This window comes from Salvelinus namaycush, chromosome 12 (assembly GCF_016432855.1).
Source record: "Salvelinus namaycush isolate Seneca chromosome 12, SaNama_1.0, whole genome shotgun sequence".
In the NCBI taxonomy this organism is placed as follows: domain Eukaryota; kingdom Metazoa; phylum Chordata; class Actinopteri; order Salmoniformes; family Salmonidae; genus Salvelinus; species Salvelinus namaycush.
In genome coordinates this window covers 26,736,161-26,754,520 of record NC_052318.1, presented here as the reverse complement: position 1 = coordinate 26,754,520, position 18,360 = coordinate 26,736,161, and the positions used below count along the sequence as shown (strand labels likewise).

Genomic DNA, 18,360 nt, shown 5'->3' with positions numbered 1-18,360 from the left:
AAATATAAAATGTAAAAACAGAAATGTGTGAAATAAGAATCAGAACCCAGCTTTGCCGCCCGCCAGTAGTTTGTAGAGAAGCCGTGGTCTAGTGGAGCAAGAAATGCAGCAACTCTGACAAAGACAGCACCTCAATCTTCAAACAGCTGTTCTGAACTGCAGGTTCAGTGTCTGTGAACGTGCTTGAAGAACAGGAATGCCTCTGTTCAAATCCTTCCTCTGATGTGCTAGAAGAAGACATTTTGCCTCTGATCTCGAAGTACGTGAGAAAAGTCAGAAAGACTAAATCAACCCTCTTCCCCCGTTTTCTGTGTATTTTGAAGAGGTCTTCCGTTCTCATGATTCCTAAAGGATTAGGCTATCTCTAGGAGAACTGCCAATGAAAGTAACCCGAGCACAATATGGTATGGCCTATCTGTACTTTTCTGTAGCCAAGCAGTCATCTTGGTCTGTAGAAAAGCAAATCAGAAACAACCATGCGGATCAGGCCAGACTAAATTAGTAGGTCTGACTCAAGCATTTCTGCAGTATAAAAAAATGCAGCTCAAGTCTCACTGGTGAAGAGTGACTCAGAGTAGGCATACTTCAACAAGAACTAAACATCCCTAATACCAAATGGTTGAGAAAATATATTGTATCAACAGCATCGGCTGAGAAATTTACTTAGTGCATTGTACAGATAGACATCAAGATTATGACTAGGGATGCTGGTGGTTCCTTGCCTGACAATAATATACGGTGCATTCGGAAAGTATTCAGACCCATTGACTTTGTCCACTTTGTTACGTTAGCCTTATTCTAAAATGGATTCAATTGTTTTTCCTTCATCAATCCACACATAATACCCCATGATGAAAAAGCAAAAACAGGTGTTTAGAAATGTTTGCAAAAGTAGAAAATTAAAAACAAATACAAAAATATCACATTTACATAAGTATTCAGACCCTTTACTCAGTACTTTGTTGAAGCACCTTTGGCAGCAATTACAGCCACGAGTCTTCTTGGTTATGACACAACAAGCTTGGCACACCTGTATTTGGGGAGTGTCTCCCATTCTTCTCTGTAGATCCTCTCTGTCAGGTTGGACGGGGAGCGTTGCTGCACAACTATTTTCAGGTCTCTCCAGCGATGTTCGATCAAGTTCAGGTCCGGGCTCTGGCGGCACCAGTCAAGGACATTGAGACTTGTCGCTGTGTGCTTAGGGTTGTTGTCCTGTTCGAAGGTGAACCTTCGCCCCAGTGTAAGGTAGGGTTGCCAAGGTTTGGAAACTTTCCGCAATTTGCCATGGGAAGTAAAGCCCGGGAATTTTGCTTAATTATATATTTTTTTAGCTTATAACAGTGAACCTTTTTTGTCGGACACAAGGCAATTCTAGGTTTTGTGGCATATTTTGGTTAAACTTTCCCCAATTCAATGGAATTGCAACCCTCTGCATGCACAGTGCATTCTTCCATCACATGTACAGCTGATTCTCAAGATCTTGCAAACTAATGAGATGCTATTGAGCCCACACTACTACACTGTCTGAGCCAAGAAATACACGCTTTCAGGTAAGTTTTGATTACAATACTGGGTGGGGTGAATATATTTTATTTGACATACATGATTGTTTGTTAACTAGTAAATAGTAGCCTATAGCAAAACATGTTTAAATAATTTCTAACAATTTCTGCTAGTTAGTTTTTGCTACCATGTGGGTTTTAGCTTGCTTGAGCCTGCTAACTGAGGAGTGTTAATTCACCTGTTTCCATACATGTTTCATTTTAAAACATTTATCTTACAAAGGAGTTGTTTAATCTAACTGCTTAACTATTTATCTGTATATGGATTTGTATTTTTTTTTTTTTTTACTCTTTGTTTCTCTCATCTTTACAGGAAAATGCCACGGGCACTATCTGATGTGTGGAGACATTTCACTGCAGCTAATGATGAAGGAAAAGCTGTGTACATTTGCAAATACTGTGCCAAATCATATGTGAAGAATGAAACAAAGATGCAGAATCATCTGGCCAAGTGCATAAAGTTCCCTGGTCGCTCACAACAAGCAACCAGTGACAAAAGTCACTCTACTTCTATTTGAGGTGAAAATTATGAATCAGACACCTTATTGATAGCAACAGCTCATGGTCCTCCTGGAATCAGAAGTGTTTTTGACTCGATGGAGGAACGTAGTCAGAGAAATGCTGATGAATGTCTTGCTCGAGCTGTGTATGCAACTGGTTCACCTCTGATGTTCACAGGCAATGTGTATTGGAAGAGATTTCTGAATGTTCTTCGCCCAGCATACACCCCTCCAACCAGACATGCTTTATCTACTCATTTGCTGGATGCAGAGTTCAACAGCGTTCAAGTGAAGGTCATGCAAATCATAGAGAAAGCAGACTGTATTGCAATCATCTCTGATGGGTGGTCGAATGCCAAGGAAATGGTTAGGTATGTGAAGGGTCCTCAAGTTATAGCAGCAATCTACATCACCAAGCAAAGTGAGAAGAATAAGAGCTGCCCAGCAACACCCGTTGGGGTGGGGTTGTCATCATGTTTGACAGTCTCCTGGAGGCGAAGGAGTCTCTCCAAGAAATGGCCATATCACAGTCTGCCGATATGGACATCCCCATCAAGCGGATCCTCCTGGATGATGTACAGTAGCAAGAAAAAGTATGTGAACCTTTTGGAATTACCTGGATTTCTGCATAAACTTGTCATTAAATTAGATCTTCATCCAAGTCACAACAGACAAACACAGTCTGCTTAAACTAATAACATACAAATGATAGCATTTTTCAGGTCTATATTGAATACATCACTTAAACATTCACAGTGTAGGTTGGGAAAAGTATGTGAATCCCTTGGCTAATGACTTCTCCAAAAGTTAATTGGAGTCAGGCGTCAGTTAACCTGGAGTACAATCATTGAGTGGCGGCAAGTAGCCTAGTGGTTAGAGCGTTGGACTAGTAACCGAAAGGCTGCAAGATCGAATCCCTGAGCTGACAAGGTAAAAATCTGTCGTTCTGCCCCTGAACAAGGCAGTTAATCCCCTGTTCCTAGGCGGTCATTGAAAATTAAGAATTTGTTTTTAACTGACTTGCCTAGTTAAATAAAGGTTAAAAAATAAATTGAGACGAGATTAGAGATGTTGGTTAGAGCTGCCCTGCCCTAATAAAAAAACTCACAAAATGTGGGTTTGCTATTCAAAAGAAGCATTGCCTGATGTGAACTATGCCTCGAACAAAAGAGATCTCAGTAGACCCAATATTAACTTTTTAGGGCTAGGGGGCAGCATTTTCACTTTGGATGAATTGCGTGCCCATAGTGAACTGCCTCCTACTCTGTCCCAGATGCTAATATATGCAGGCAAACTTCCAAACAGGAAGTGGAAATTCTGAGGCTGGTGTTTTTTCTACTCATCGTCTATTCAAATTCCAGGAAGATATGGATTTGTTTGCACTTCCTACGCCTTCCACTAGATGTCAACAGTCGGTAGAACATTAAATGAAGTGTATACTGTGATGTGGGACCGGATGGGAGGTGTTTCAGTCTGTGGTCTGGCAGATTGCCAGTTCCTGGTCACGCGCATTCCTCATGATATAGCCTTGCATTCCATTACTTTTACAGACACGAAGGAATTCTCCGGTTGGAACGTGATTGGATATATATATGATAACAACATCCTGAAGATTGATTCTCTACTAAGTTTGACCAGTTTATTCGACTTGTAATATAACTTTTTGAAGTTTTCGTCGGACGTTATGCGTCACTTGCACGAGCGTTTGGATACTTGTACTAGCGCTAGCAAAAGCAGCTATTTGGACATAAATAATTGACATTATCGAACAAAACAACAATTTATTGTCGAACTAGGATTCCTGGGAATGCATTCTGATGAAGATATTCAAAGGGAATATTTATGATGTAATTTCGTATTTCTGTTGACTCCAACATGGCGGAGAAATTTTATTTATATTTGAGCGCCGCCTCAGATTATTGCATGGTGTGCTTTTTACGTAAAGTTTTTTTTAAATCTGACACAGCGGTTGCATTAAGAACAAGTGTATCTTTAATTATATGTAAAACATGTATCTTTCATCAAAGTGTATGATGAGTATTTCTGTTATTTGACGTGGCCCTCTGCAATTTCTACGGATATTTTGGAGGCATTTCTGAACATGGCGCCAATGTAAACTAAGATTTTTGGATATAAATATGCACATTATCGAACAAAAAATACACGTAGTGTGTAACATGATGTCCTATGAGAGTCATCTGATGAAGATCGTCATAGGTTAGTGATTAATTTTATCTTTATCTCTATTTCTGTTTTTGTGACTCCTATATTTGGCTGGGAAAATGGCGGTATGTTTTTTGAACTTGGTGGTGATCTAACATAATCATATGTTGTGTTTTCGCTGTAAAGCATTTTTTAAATCGGATACGATGGGTAGATTAACAAGATGTTTATCTTTCATTTGCTGTATTGGACTTGTTAATGTGTGAAAGTTACATATTTCTAAAAAATATTTTTGAATTTCCCACGCTGCCTTTTCAGCGAAATGTTGTGGGGGGGGGGGTCCGCTAGCGGAACGTGTGTCCTAGAAAGGTTAACTTCTTGACGCTAGGGGTCAGGGGTCAGATTTTTTTATTTTTTTTATTTTATTTTAAATAACGTTCCCAAGGTAAACGGACTATTTCTCAGGTCCAGATCGTAGAATATGCATATAATTTACAGATTAGGATAGAAACACTCCAAAGTTTCCAAAACTGTCAAAATATTGTCTGAGTATAACAAAACCTGAGGAAATCTAACCCGGAAGTGATTTTTATTTTTTATCTGTGTTTCATTGCACTTATTTCTTCCATTTAAAGCGGTATCAACCAGATTCCTTTTCCAATGGCTTCCTCAGGCTGTGACCAGGCTTTAGACATAGTTTCAGGCTTTTATTTTGAAAAATGAGCGAGATTTTTCAAAAGTAGTCAGGTGTCCTTTGATTAGTTCCTGCGCGCGAGAGGGGTAGCTCTCCATTTTCTTTCTCTTTTATTGAATAGGTTACGGTCCGGTTGAAATATTATCGATTATGTTTGTTAAAAACAACCTGAGGATTGATTATAAAAAACATTTGACATGTTTCTACGAACATTACGGATACTTTTTGGAATTTTCGGCGAACGGAACGAGGCTGTGGTTTTCTGAACATAACGCCATTTGGGTTGCGCGTTTTCTTGTTATAAAAGTAATATTTATCGAACAAAAATAACATTTATTGTGTAACTGGGAGTCTCGTGAGTGCAAACATCTGAAGATTATCAAAGGTAAGCGATTAATTGTATTGCTTTTCTGACTTTCGTGACCATGCTAATTTGGGGCTAGCTGTTCTAGCATTGATTGATACACTCACAAAAGCTTGGATTGCTTTCGCTGTAAAGCATATTTTCAAAATCTGACACGATAGGTGGATTAACAACAAGCTAATCTGTGTTTTGGTATATTTCACTTGTGATTGCATGATTATAAATATTTTTTGTAATATTTGGCGCCCTGCAATTCAGTGGTTGTTTAGGAAAATGATCCCGCTAAAGGGATCCGTAGCGCAGAGAGGTTAAGGAAATCTCTGGAACATGCTAACATCTCTGTTTACGAGTCTACCATACGTAAAACACTAAACAAGAATGGTGTTCATGGGAGGACACCATGGAAGAAGCCACTGCTGTCCAAAAAAAACATTGCTGCACGTCTGTAGTTTGCAAGAGCATCTGGATGTTCCACAGCGCTACTGGAAAAATATTCTGTAGACAGATGAAACTAAAGTTGAGTTGTTAGAAAGGAACAGCACACCAACATCAAAACCGCATCCCAACTTTAATGTATCGTGAAGGGAGTAGAGGTCGACCGATTAATCGGAATGGCCGATTAATTTGGGGCGATTTCAAGTTTTTATAACAATCGGAAATCTGTAATTTTTACACCTTTATTTAACTAGGCAAGTTAGTTAAGAACACATTCTTATTTTCAATGACGCCCTAGGAATGGTGGGTTAACTGCCTTGTTCAGGGGCAGAACGACAGATTTTCACCATGTCAGCTCGGGGGATCCAATCTTGCAACCTTACAGTTAACTAGTCCAACGCAATAATGACCTGCCTCTCTCTCGTTGCACTCCACAAGGAGACTGCCTGTTACGCGAATGCAGTAAGCCAAGGTAAGTTGCTAGCTAGCATTAAACTTATCTTATAAAAAACAATCAATCATAACCACTAGTTAACTACACATGGTTGATGATATTACTAGATATTATCTAACGTGTCCTGTGTTGCATATAATCTGACTGAGCATACAAGCATACAAGTATCTAAGTATCTGACTGAGCGGTGGTAGGCAGAAGCAGGCGCGTAAACATTCATTCAAACAGCACTTTCGTGCGTTTTGCCAGCAGCTCTTCGTTGTACATCAAGCATTGCGCTGTTTATGACTTCAAGCCTATCAACTCCCGAGATGAGGCTGGTGTAACCGAAGTGAAATGGCTAGCTAGTTAGCGCGCGCTAATAGAGTTTCAAACGGCACTTGCTCTGAGCCTTCTAGTAGTTGTTCCCCTTGCTTTGCATGGGTAACGCTGCTTCGATGGTGGCTGTTGTTTTGCTGGTTCGAGCCCAGGGAGGAGCGAGGAGAGGGACGGAAGCTATACTGTTACACTTGCAATACTAAAGTGCCTATAAGAACATCCAATAGTCAAAGGTATATGAAATACAAATGGTATAGAGGGAAATAGTCCTATAATTTCTATAATAACTACAACCTAAAACTTCTTACCTGGGAATATTGAAGACTCATGTTAAAAGGAACCACCAGCTTTCATATGTTCTCATGTTCTGATCAAGGAACTGAAACGTTAGCTTTCTGACATAGCACATATTGCACTTTTACTTTCTTCTCCAACACTTTGTTTTTGCATTATTTAAACCAAATTGAACATGTTTCATTATTTACTTGAGGATAAATTGATTTTATTGATGTATTATATTAATTAAAAATAAGTGTTCATTCAGTATTGTTGTAATTGTCATTATTACAAATGTAAAAAAAAAAAAAAAAAAAAAAAAATTAAATGGCCGATTAATCGGTATCGGCTTTTTTGGTCCTCCAATAATCGGTATCGGCTTTTTTGGTCCTCCAATAATCGGTATCGGCGTTGAAAAATCATAATTGGTCGACCTCTAATATAGACAGCTGTGTGCCTTTCCAAATCATGTCCAATCAATTGAATTTACCACAGGTGGACTCCATTCAAGTTGGAGAAACACCTGAAGGATGATCAATGGAAACAGGAAGCAACTGAGCTCAAGTTCAAGTCTAATAACAAAAGGTCTGAATAGTTATGTAAATAAGGTATTTGTTTTTTATTTGGCAAAAAAAATCTAAAAACCTGTTGCTTTCACTTTGTCATTATGGGGTAACATTCGTAGATTGATGACATATTTTTTATCCACTTAAGAATAAGGCTGTAACGTAACAAAATGTGGAAAAAGTAAAACGGGTCTGAATACTTTCCCAAATGCACTGTATATTATTCAGTCAATAAAAAAAACAAGTGCCATTTAAGATTAATTTATTGAAACTAATATCAACTGGTTGTAGTATAAATTGGAACATAATCTTCAAAAACGTAGTAACCTCAGCAGGTCTGCTTGCTTGTAGAAACCTTATGTTAGAAAGAAAAAGGACTATGCAAAGGCATGTTAAGTAATTAAATATGAACTGAAATAAAAATTGCCACATATACAGTACCAGTCAAAAGTTTGGACACACCTACTCATTCAAGGGTTTTATTTGTACTATTTTCCACATTGTAAAATAATAGTGAAGACATCAAAACTATGAAATAACACATATGGAATCATGTAGTAACCAAAAAAAAGTGTTAAACAAATCAAAAAATATTTTATAATGGGAGATTCTTCAAAGTAGCCACCCTTTGCCTTGATGACAACTTTGCACTCTTGGCATTCTCTCAACCAGCTTCATGAGGTAGTCACCTAGATTGAATTTCAATTAACAGGTGTGCCTTCTTAAAAGTAAATTTGTGGAATTCTTTCCTTCTTAATGCAATTGAGCAAATCAGTTGTGTGGTGACAAGGTAGGGGTGGTATACAGAAGATGGTATTTTACAAAACAGGGCTAAGTCCACATTATGGCAAGAACTCAAATAAGCAGAGAAATGACAGTCCATCATTACTTTAAGACATGAAGGTCAGTCAACCCGGAAGATTTCAAGAACTTTGAACATTTCTTCAAGTGCAGTCGCAAAAACCATCAAGCGCTATGATGAAACTGGCTCTCATGAGGACCACCACAGGAAAAGAAGACCCAGAGTTACCTCTGCTGCAGAGGATAAGTTCATTAGAGTTGACCAGCCTCAGAAATTGCAGCCCAAATAACTGCTTCACAAAATTCAAATAACAGACACATCTCAACATCAACTGTTCAGAGGAGACTGCATGAATCAGGCCTTCATGGTCAAATTGCTGTAAAGAAACCACTACTAAAGGACACCAATAAGAAGAAGAGATTTGCTTGGGCCAAAACCACAAGCAATGGACATTAGACCGGTGTAAATCTGTCCTTTGGTCTGATGACCCCCCCCACCTCCATTGTTTTGTACATTGCTGCTACTCACTGTTTATTATCTATGCATAGTCACTTCCCCCCCTACCTATATGTACACATTACCTCGACTAACCTGTACCCCAGCACATTGACACATTACCCCCTGAATATAGCCTCGTTATTTTGTTACTTTTTACTTTATTTTAATTGGTAAATATTTTCTTAACTCTTCTTGAACTGCACTGTTGGTTAAGGGCTTGTAAGTAAGCATTTCACGGTAGGGTCTACACTTGTTGTATTCAGTTCATGTGACAAATCAAGTTTGATTTGATGAGTCCAAATTTGAGATTTTTGGTTCCAACCGCTGTGTCTTTGTGAGACGCAGAGTAGGTGAACGGATGATCTCCACATGTGTGGTTCCCACTGAAGCATGGAGGTGTGATTGTGCTTTGCTGGTGACACTGTCTGGGATTTACTTTTGAATTCAAGGCACACTTAACCAGCTAGGCTACCACAGCATTCTGCAGTAATATGCCATAGCATCTGGTTTACGCTTAGTGGGATAATCATTTGTTTTTCAACAGGACAATGACCCAACACTCCCCCAGGCTGTGTAAGGACTATTTAACCAAGAAGGAGAGTGATGGAGTACTGCATCAGATGACCTGGCCTCCACACTCACCCGACCTCAACCCAATTGAGATGGTTTGGGATGAGTTGGACCGCAGAGTGAAGGAAAAGCAACCATTAAGTGCTCAGCATATGTGGGAACTCCTTCAAGACTGTTGGAAAAGCATTCCAGGTGAAGCTGGTTGAGAGAATGCCAAGAATGTGCAAAGCTGTCATCAAGGCAAAGGGTGGCTACTTTGAAGTATCTCAAATAAAAAATATATTTTTATTTGTTTAACACTTTTTGGTTACTACATAATTCCATTTGTGTTATTTCATAGTTTGATGTCTTCACTATTATTCTTGTCACGTTCGTCGTTTGGATGAAGAGAGGAGGACCAAGGCGCAGCGTGATATAAATACATTCTTCTATTTATTATAACGAAACGAAGAATACTTAAACAGACTTACAAAAACAACAAACGAACGTGAAGCTATAAAATGACAAGTGCAGACACAGGCAACTTACACATAGACAATCACCCACGACATACCCAATGAATATGGCTGCCTAAATATGGTTCCCAATCAGAGACAATGATAAACAGCTGCCTCTAATTTAGAACCAATCTAGGCAGCCATAGACATACAAACACCTAGACTAGACAACGCCCCATAAACATAAAAAAAAAACCTAGACATGACAAAAACACCTACATCCCCCATGTCACACCCTGATCTAACTAAAATAATAAAGAAAACAAAGATAACTAAGGCCAGGGCGTGACAATTCTAAGATGTATAAAACAGTAAAAATAAAGAAAAACCCTTGAATGAGTAGGTGTACCCAAACTTTTTACTGATACTGTATAGTCATTCAATAAAAAAACAAGTGCCATTGAAACTAATTAGCTACGTTACCTCCTTTGCTCTAGTGGGGTCACAGCGGAGCTCTGCAGTGGCAAAAGATGCATGAGAGATTGCTGCTGCTTGTAATATTTCACTTCATATTTTCTCTGCACTTCTAGTGTTACCATCTGCACCATTCTTCAAGTAAATGTGTTTTTGTGAAATGTTCTGTGGAAATTGTTCAAAGTAGCCTAGTCCTCATGCATATCGTTGTATGGTATGTTTAACTTTGCAATCACTGTTTTTTGTTCGTTTTTTTGCATACATTTTATGGTGAGAAATAGGAGTCTCAGTGTTACTCTGGAATTGCCCTATACAGGAAACAAATGTGATAGAGCAACACCAGACACTGCATAAAAGGTAGCTCTGCAATAATACAGAACCAACCTTACCACAACATTCACTGCCTTCATTTTACCAGGCAAGTTGACTGAGAACACATTCTTCATCATCATAACCCATAGATGCACATTAACTGTCTTTACACAGCATCCAGGGGCCATCTGCACCTGCCTCTCATCAGCACGCGCTCAGCCTCCACCACAGCTAGCAGCGCTCAACGCTCGCCTTGTCTGAAGAACGAGGGGAGGAAATGTTTTACAACAAAGTCTGCCTCTAAACAAACACCTCTTTTATCCCATCTCTGCTTTTACACCCAAGGTATTTTCCTCCCCACCTTTAACGAGTGACTGCGCTCTCTGTGCATCAATCTTCTAATCTTCCAAAGGCTTAACACATTCAAAACAAAATCGAATTTTAAAGGTTGTAGGGTGTCGTATTTACTGTGCCAGTGTCTGCATGGGATAATGAATCAAAATACAGTTTTCATAGAATGTTTGGGAATGACGTAGAGTAAGGCATTTGTGAAAATTCTATAGCAATATAGTCAAAGCGGTCGTGAGTTTGGACAATTAAACTGTATTGACACCGCAGTAAATAAAACGTGTCAATCTTGTCCAGGACTGGACTCTACACACGCCATAGCCAATCAGAGCTACAGTAGGCCCATATGAAAATAAACCATTTGTCACAAGGGCCTGGCATCATTCACTTTGAACTGGACTGTGTGTTTACAGGCAGTAACAACAGCTCAACTTAGACCATTAGAAAATAGAGATGCACAATATATCGGTGAACATATAGGAATCGGCCAATATTAGCTTAAAATGCCAACATCGGTATCGGCCAATGTCTAGTTTAACGCCCGATGTGTAAAACCGATGTCAAAGCTGACGTGCATACCTATATAACAAAAGGTACATGATGTAATGACACCACGTAAAATTTTGCGCTATACATGCAACACAGCATTCCTAAACTAGCCTACAATGTCTGCACTGTCAAAGCTGTACAAAAAAAGTCAGCAAACACCGGTCACGAACAATGTGTTAACAATACCGCGTCGGTAATAAAGCATCATTTGTTTGACCGCAACTTCTGGGGTAGCTAGCTAGCTTAACACCTAGCTAGCACCAATACAACCAGCCTGAAAACAATGACCAGTAAAAACTGCAGTCATTTTCATTATTCTTAGCAATGATTTAGAAATCCTTGTGAGTAAGTATTAGCTAGGTTTCCACTTGTTCGCCTATTGAAATTGAACTTCAGTTTATGAAAATAAATAGTTAGCCAGCTACTTAACCCTGTTGCCCAAAGGTAACGTTATAAGCAGCTAGCTAGCTCATCTGGCTAGTGAGGCTCGTCCGGACCGTGTTGTGAGCTAGCCACAATAAGGATTAGGCACAATAATGGAATTACGGTTTGCCTTCAAAATCAAAAAGTAAGAACTATTTATGATGTTAATTCGTTGTTCTGTTGAAAAATGTAAAACTCCTATTCCGCCATTAATTTCGGTGCGGTCTCGCTTTAACGCACGCTGTATGTCGTAGTAACGTTAATTTTAAAAATCTAACACAGCGGTTGCATTAAGAACTAATGTATCTTTCATTTGCTGTCCAACCTGTATTTTTTAGTCAAGTTTATGATTAGTTAATGATTAGATTAGGTGCCTCTCCCAAGATTTCTCCCGACATTTTGTTGGCAGCTTGGCTACTATTCTCATTGTATAACCACGATTTGTGCCGCTAAATATGCACATTTTCGAACAAACTCTATATGTATTGTGTAATATGATGTTATAGGACTGTCATCTGAAGAAGTTTGAGAAGGTTAGTGAAAAAATGTATATCTTTTGCTGGTTTATTCGTTATCGCTATTGTTGGCTTGAATCAATGCTGTTGTGTGGTTGGCTATTGTAGTAAGCTAATATAATGCTATATTGTGTTTTCGCTGTAAAACACTTAAAAAATCTGAAATATTGGCTGGATTCACAAGATCTTTGTCTTTCATTTGCTGTACGCTGTGTATTTTTCATAAATGTTTTATGATGAGTATTTAGGTAATTCACATTGGTCTCTGTAGTTATTCTAGTTGCTTTGGTGAGAGTTGTGATGGAACCTATTTCAAATTGAACCTATTTTAAAACTTCTTATGAAGTTGGTTTTGAAGCATAAAATTGAGAATATTATATTTTTGAATGATATGATTGCAGATATGAACCAAACAAAGTAGTTAACATGCTATCAGTTTCACTTTAAACTGTCCATTTGCCAATCCCTGCCAGTAGTAACAGATAATTGAGAAACACATATTGCATGGTGTGACTTAGGGAAACAGCATCTCTGATCATAAAAGGTAAGTTTTGGAATATGTTGTGGGTTTCCTTCAAGCAATTCCACGATAACAGAATTAAGCTGAGAGTTGTGTAAATTGTTAAAATGTGTAAATTGTTAAAAGTAGCCCTTGTGCGTTGAGTTATGCTTTTATTAAAATTTGAAATCAAATGGATTTGTTTGGCATTCATTTTAAAGTGAAAAATCTGAGTTTCAGCGTAATTCTGTGTGTGTGGAACTGCCCTTCAGTCACCGGTCAAAATGATACTGTAAATGTTGTAATTAGAGGTTGACCGATTATGATTTTTCAACGCCAATACCAATTATTGGAGGACCAAAAAAAGCTGATACTGATTCATGTGCTGATTTTATATATATATATATATATATATAGTCATCATTTCAAATATATATATATATATATATATATATTTGAAATGACAATTACAACAATACTGAATGAACAATGAACACTTTTATTTTAACGTAATCTATTTAGTCTCAAATAAATAATGAAACATGCTCAATTTGGTCTAAATAATACAAAAATACAGTGTTGGAGAAGTAAAAGTGCAATATGTGCCATGTAAAAAGCTAAAGGTGAAGTTCCTTGCTCAGAACATATGAAAGCTGGTGGTTCAATATTCCCAGTTCTTCAATATTCCCGGTTCTAATATTTCTTTACTGGGAATATTGAAGGTTGCAGTTATAGGAATTGACACGTCGACTATTTCTCTCTATACCATTTGTATTTCATATACCTTTGACTATTGGATGTTCTAATAGGCACTTTAGTATTGCCAGCCTAATCTCAGGAGTTGATAGGGTTGAAGTCATAACCGGCGCTGTGATCAAGCATTGCTAAGAGCTGCTGGCAAACGCAGTTGTAACGGTTGTCGTCATATTCCTCCTCCTCGGACGAGGAGAGGCGAGAAGGATCGGACCAATACGCGGAGTGGTTAGTGTTCATGATGAATGATTTATTATAACGGAAAAACTGAACACTGAAAATACAAAACAAATAAACGAAGTGCAGAAAACAGATACAGTACCGTGTGGTGAAAAACACAAACACGGAAACAAACACCCACAAAACACACGTGAAACCCAGGCTGCCTAAGTATGATTCTCAATCAGGGACAACGATTGACAGCTGCCTCTGATTGAGAATCATACCAGGTCGAACACAAAAATCCCAACATAGAAAATCAACCATAGACAAACCCACCCAACTCACGCCCTGACCAACTAAAATAAATACAAGGAAAACAGGTCAGGAACGTGACAGCAGTAAAGTTTGAATGAATGCTTACAAGCCTGCTGCTGCCTACCACCGCTTAGTCAGACTGCTCTATCAAATAATAGACTTAATTATAATATAATAAACACAGAAATACGAGCCTTTGGTCATTAATATGGTCAAATCCGGAAACTATCATTTCGAAAACAAAACGTTTATTCTTTCAGTGTAATACGGAACCGTTCCGTATTTTATCAAACGGGTAGCAACCCTAAGTCTAAATATTGCTGTTACATTGCACAACCTTTAATGTTGTCATAATTATGTAAAATTCTGGCAAATTAGTTCGCAGCGAGCCAGGCGGCCCAAACTGTTGCATATACCCTGACTCTGCGTGCAATGAACGCAAGAGAAGTGACAATTTCCCTAGTTAATATTACCTGCTAACATGAATTTCTTTTAACTAAATATACTTTTGTGTATTGATTTTAAGAAAGGCAAAAGATGTTTATGTTTAGGTACATTCGTGCAACGATTGTGCTTTTGTCACTAATGCACCTTTGTTAAATCATCACCTGTTTGGCGAAGTAGGCTGTGATTCGATGATAAATTAACTGGCACCACATTGATTATATGCAACGCAGGACAAGCTAGTTAACCTAGTAATTTCATTAACTATGTGTAGTTAACTCGTGATTGTGAAGATTGATTGTTTTTTATAAGATAAATTTAATGCTAGCTAGCAACTTACCTTGGCTCCTTGCTGCAATCGCGTAACAGGTGGTCAGCCTGCCACGCAGTTTCCTCGTGGAATTCAATGTAATCGGCCATAATCAGTGTCCAAAAATGCTGATTACTGATTGTTATGAAAACTTGAAATCGGCCCTAATTAAATCGGCCATTCCGATTAATCGGTCGACCTCTAGTTGTAATTGACTTTGAATATTCATTTTTTCCCCTGTAATGTTAAAGGCAAAATTCAGTTGTTTTTATCTCATTATCAAATAATTTCTGTGTAATAATTCAGTACCTTCTGTGATTGTTTTAAATTAAAATGGTCAAAATAAACAAAAATAGCTTCTTAGCAAAGAGCAATTTCTCAAGCAAGAATTTAGCTAGAACTGTCTGGGAGTGGTCTGAGTTGGGAGGGGAAAACTGAAAACTAGCTGTTAAATCGGCAGAGAGGTTTGGAACTCATCTTTCTTACTGGTCTATTAACTAATTCAGGTGGGCCAAAACTCCATCCCACCAAAACAGGCTACAATTTCAGACGGTCTTTTCAAACAGCTCTTACACTAAATGGGCATGATCATATCAGCATTTTCACAGCATTACCTCAGTGTAGAAATATATATAAACAGAAAAATCACGTTATTGACTGCATTGGGACTTTAACACTCCCCACACAATATTGACTGTAAAAACTACCCAAGTGGCATTGTACAGTCTGGTCCCATCGTTGATGATAGTATCCAAATCAAAACAGTATCACTTCCAAATAGGAAGTTGCAATATTTCGTTTCCCAACATACACTAAGACATTTGTAATTTCAACAATAAAACACTGTAGAATGCACAGTAAAATACCATACATTTGTTTTACAATATTAATACAACTTTCACTTTTGCACAATATGCTGTAATATATTTCACAGTACTATGTTCCTTACTGTAACACATTACAGCATCCCTGTACATTTATAGCAGTAGAGCTGTAATATGTTTTACAGTAAGGAACATAGTAGTGTAAAATATATTACAGCATCTCTGCTGTAAAGCAAAATTACAGTATTAAGCTGGAAACTCTGGTGTAAGTATAGGCCTAAAGCTGTACGTTTACAGGGAAAAGTTGGACAGTGTAGCATTTAATTCGTTTTGCTCTGACTATAGCTACCGGTTCAATAAAGTGCAAGTTGGATGGTGAAAACAAACTGTTGTTTCACACCACAAAACTCCGAATAACAGTGCAAGAATAGCCAACAGGCTAGCGCGTGTTCTAACACCCGACCAAGCAGAAATACATTTTTTAAGACCGCAGCATATTTGCGCTAGGTCAACAACCTAGTCGTTCACATAGACTTCCTGAAGTCTAGCTGTGTTACAAGTTATAACGCATTGTTCCAGACTTTGCTACGTGGCCTTTTCAACATCCACCAGCGTACAGTATCTAGCTGGCATTATCCCCCTCACATTCTTCTGAAAGTTCGACATTAGAGACAACATGCCCCATTCCCCCCCAAAAAATGAATGTAGCGTAACTAACTAACAAACTAATGTCATTGCAAAGGAGATGACAAGCAGTGAGCCACGCAATAATGCATGAAAAGGTGATGTAGAAACTTGCTAGGCAGCAAATTGACAACGGAATAACTGCTGCCAAAAGCCTCACATGGTCGAGCTAGCGAAATGTTAAGCTAGCTAGTCAGGTACATCACACAATTGCAGATATTTTACATGCGTGCTAGCTAGGTCCATTACCAACGTGATCAGGCAGTCAGCAACACCGAGATGATACCAATAGGTTGTTCAGTTGCAGCGCAAACCAGGCAAACGGTGCACGAACCAACCTTACCTGTATCTGAGGGATGCCACCCGGTCCCTCCACTATTTCTGGCGAGTTCTCAAAAACTCGGTCTCGGTATAATGACCACAGACCAACATTCGGCAGGAAAAGAAGAGCCGCTATAAGCAACCCTGCGAACTGCAGTAGTCGTTTTTCTTTTCGCCTCATCTCTCCAGAATAAATGTGAGAAAAACGGTCTACAATGTACTCCCAACTGCTTCCAGGCGGACAACTTTCAATCTGAACAAACCAACGATATAATGTTGAAGCTGCGGGCACTTCCGCTAGGGGGAGTGAACCAATATCGTAGTTGGGAGCACAAGGACAGACTTTTGCATTCTTTGTAGTGAGTAATGATAATAAATATTTGAATTCCAACCAGTTTACCTAATTATATTGCAACAACACAATATGTTATATTAGATCACCTACATACCTATAGAACAGTTGAAAGTTACTATCATGGTCCCTTGGTGACAATAAAGTGGAAGTCACTCAGATTGACCAACAAAATGTACATTTGCATTTATGTAGCCACTTCAATTAAATTTATTCGTGGCAACATTAGAGGGCTAGATTGACCAACAAAATGTACATTTGCATTTATGTAGCCACTTCAATTAAATTTATTCGTGGCAACATTAGAGGGCTAATGATAATGTAAAATATACTCTCCAAAATTAGATGTAACATTGTAATTCAAGCATTTCTATTGGTAATTGTAAATAATGTATTGAATCGTGTGGTTGTTTTTTCCTAGGCAAATGTATCATAACCAAAGTGTGTTAAAGGCCCAGTGCAGTCAATAACGTGTTTTCATGTGTTATATATATTTCCACATTAGGAGGTTGGAATAAAACTGTAAAATTGTGAAATTGGTGCTGCATCGCATTAGTGTAAACCAAGATTGTTCTTAGGGCAGGCCTGGTTGTAGCTAGATATGTTTGAGTTGCGTTGGGGACAATTTTACCTAACCCTAACCTTTTTCCTAACCTGCCAAGTTAATTCTCCTAACCTGCCATGAAAAGTGACTTCTGCTAGTCAAAACCGGCAGACCTGACCTGATAGCAGTGTGAGTAGGCCTATCTACTAATGCAATACAGCGACATTGATGATATTGCCCTTTTAGTGTTAAAAGACCGCCAGCAATCAAATCAAATGTATTGGTCACATACACATGGTTAGCAGATGTTAATGCGAGTGTAGCGAAATGCTTGTCCTTCTAGTTCTGACAGCCTGTTTTGGTGGGATGGAGTTTTGGCATGCCTGGTGACTGATGTCATTGGAAAGGAGGTGACAAGCAGTGAGACACGCAATAACACATGAAAAAGTAATGTAGAATCTTGTTAGGTAGCAAATTGACAATGGAAGAACTGCTGCCAAACAGCCTCACTTGTTAAGGTACCTAGTCAGGTACATCACACAATTGCAGATATTTTACATGCTAGCTAGGTCCATTACCAACGTGATCGGGCAGTCAGCAACACTGAGGTGATACCAAGAAAGAGAATTCCAAACCTCTCTGCCAATAACAGCTAGTTTTCAGTTTTCCCCTCCCCACTCAGACCACACTCAAACCACTCCTAGACAGTCATAGCCAAATTCTTGCTTGAGAAATGTATTTTGCTAAAAAAGCTATTGTTGTATCTTTTTGACAATTTTGATTGAAAACAATCACAGTAAGGTACTTAATTGTTACCCAGAAATGATTAAATATTGAGATAACATCTGCAGTGGGCCTTTTACACACCTGGAAATGTTGTAATGAGAAGCCT

At 38.5% G+C, this 18,360-nt stretch overlaps 1 protein-coding gene across 1 annotated transcript in view; it reads right to left on the bottom strand.

Annotated features, from left to right (window-relative positions):
* The window catches only part of LOC120057045 (polypeptide N-acetylgalactosaminyltransferase 10-like), an 88,796-nt gene extending 72,009 nt beyond the window's left edge, over window positions 1–16,787 (bottom strand). Inside the window, exon 1 of the mRNA XM_039005424.1 lies at window positions 16,628–16,787. Within this exon, the coding sequence (XP_038861352.1) occupies window positions 16,628–16,753 (126 nt within the window). The 5' untranslated portion in view covers window positions 16,754–16,787. The remainder of the gene's footprint in view (window positions 1–16,627) is intronic.
* Window positions 16,788–18,360: the final 1,573 nt, after the last annotated feature.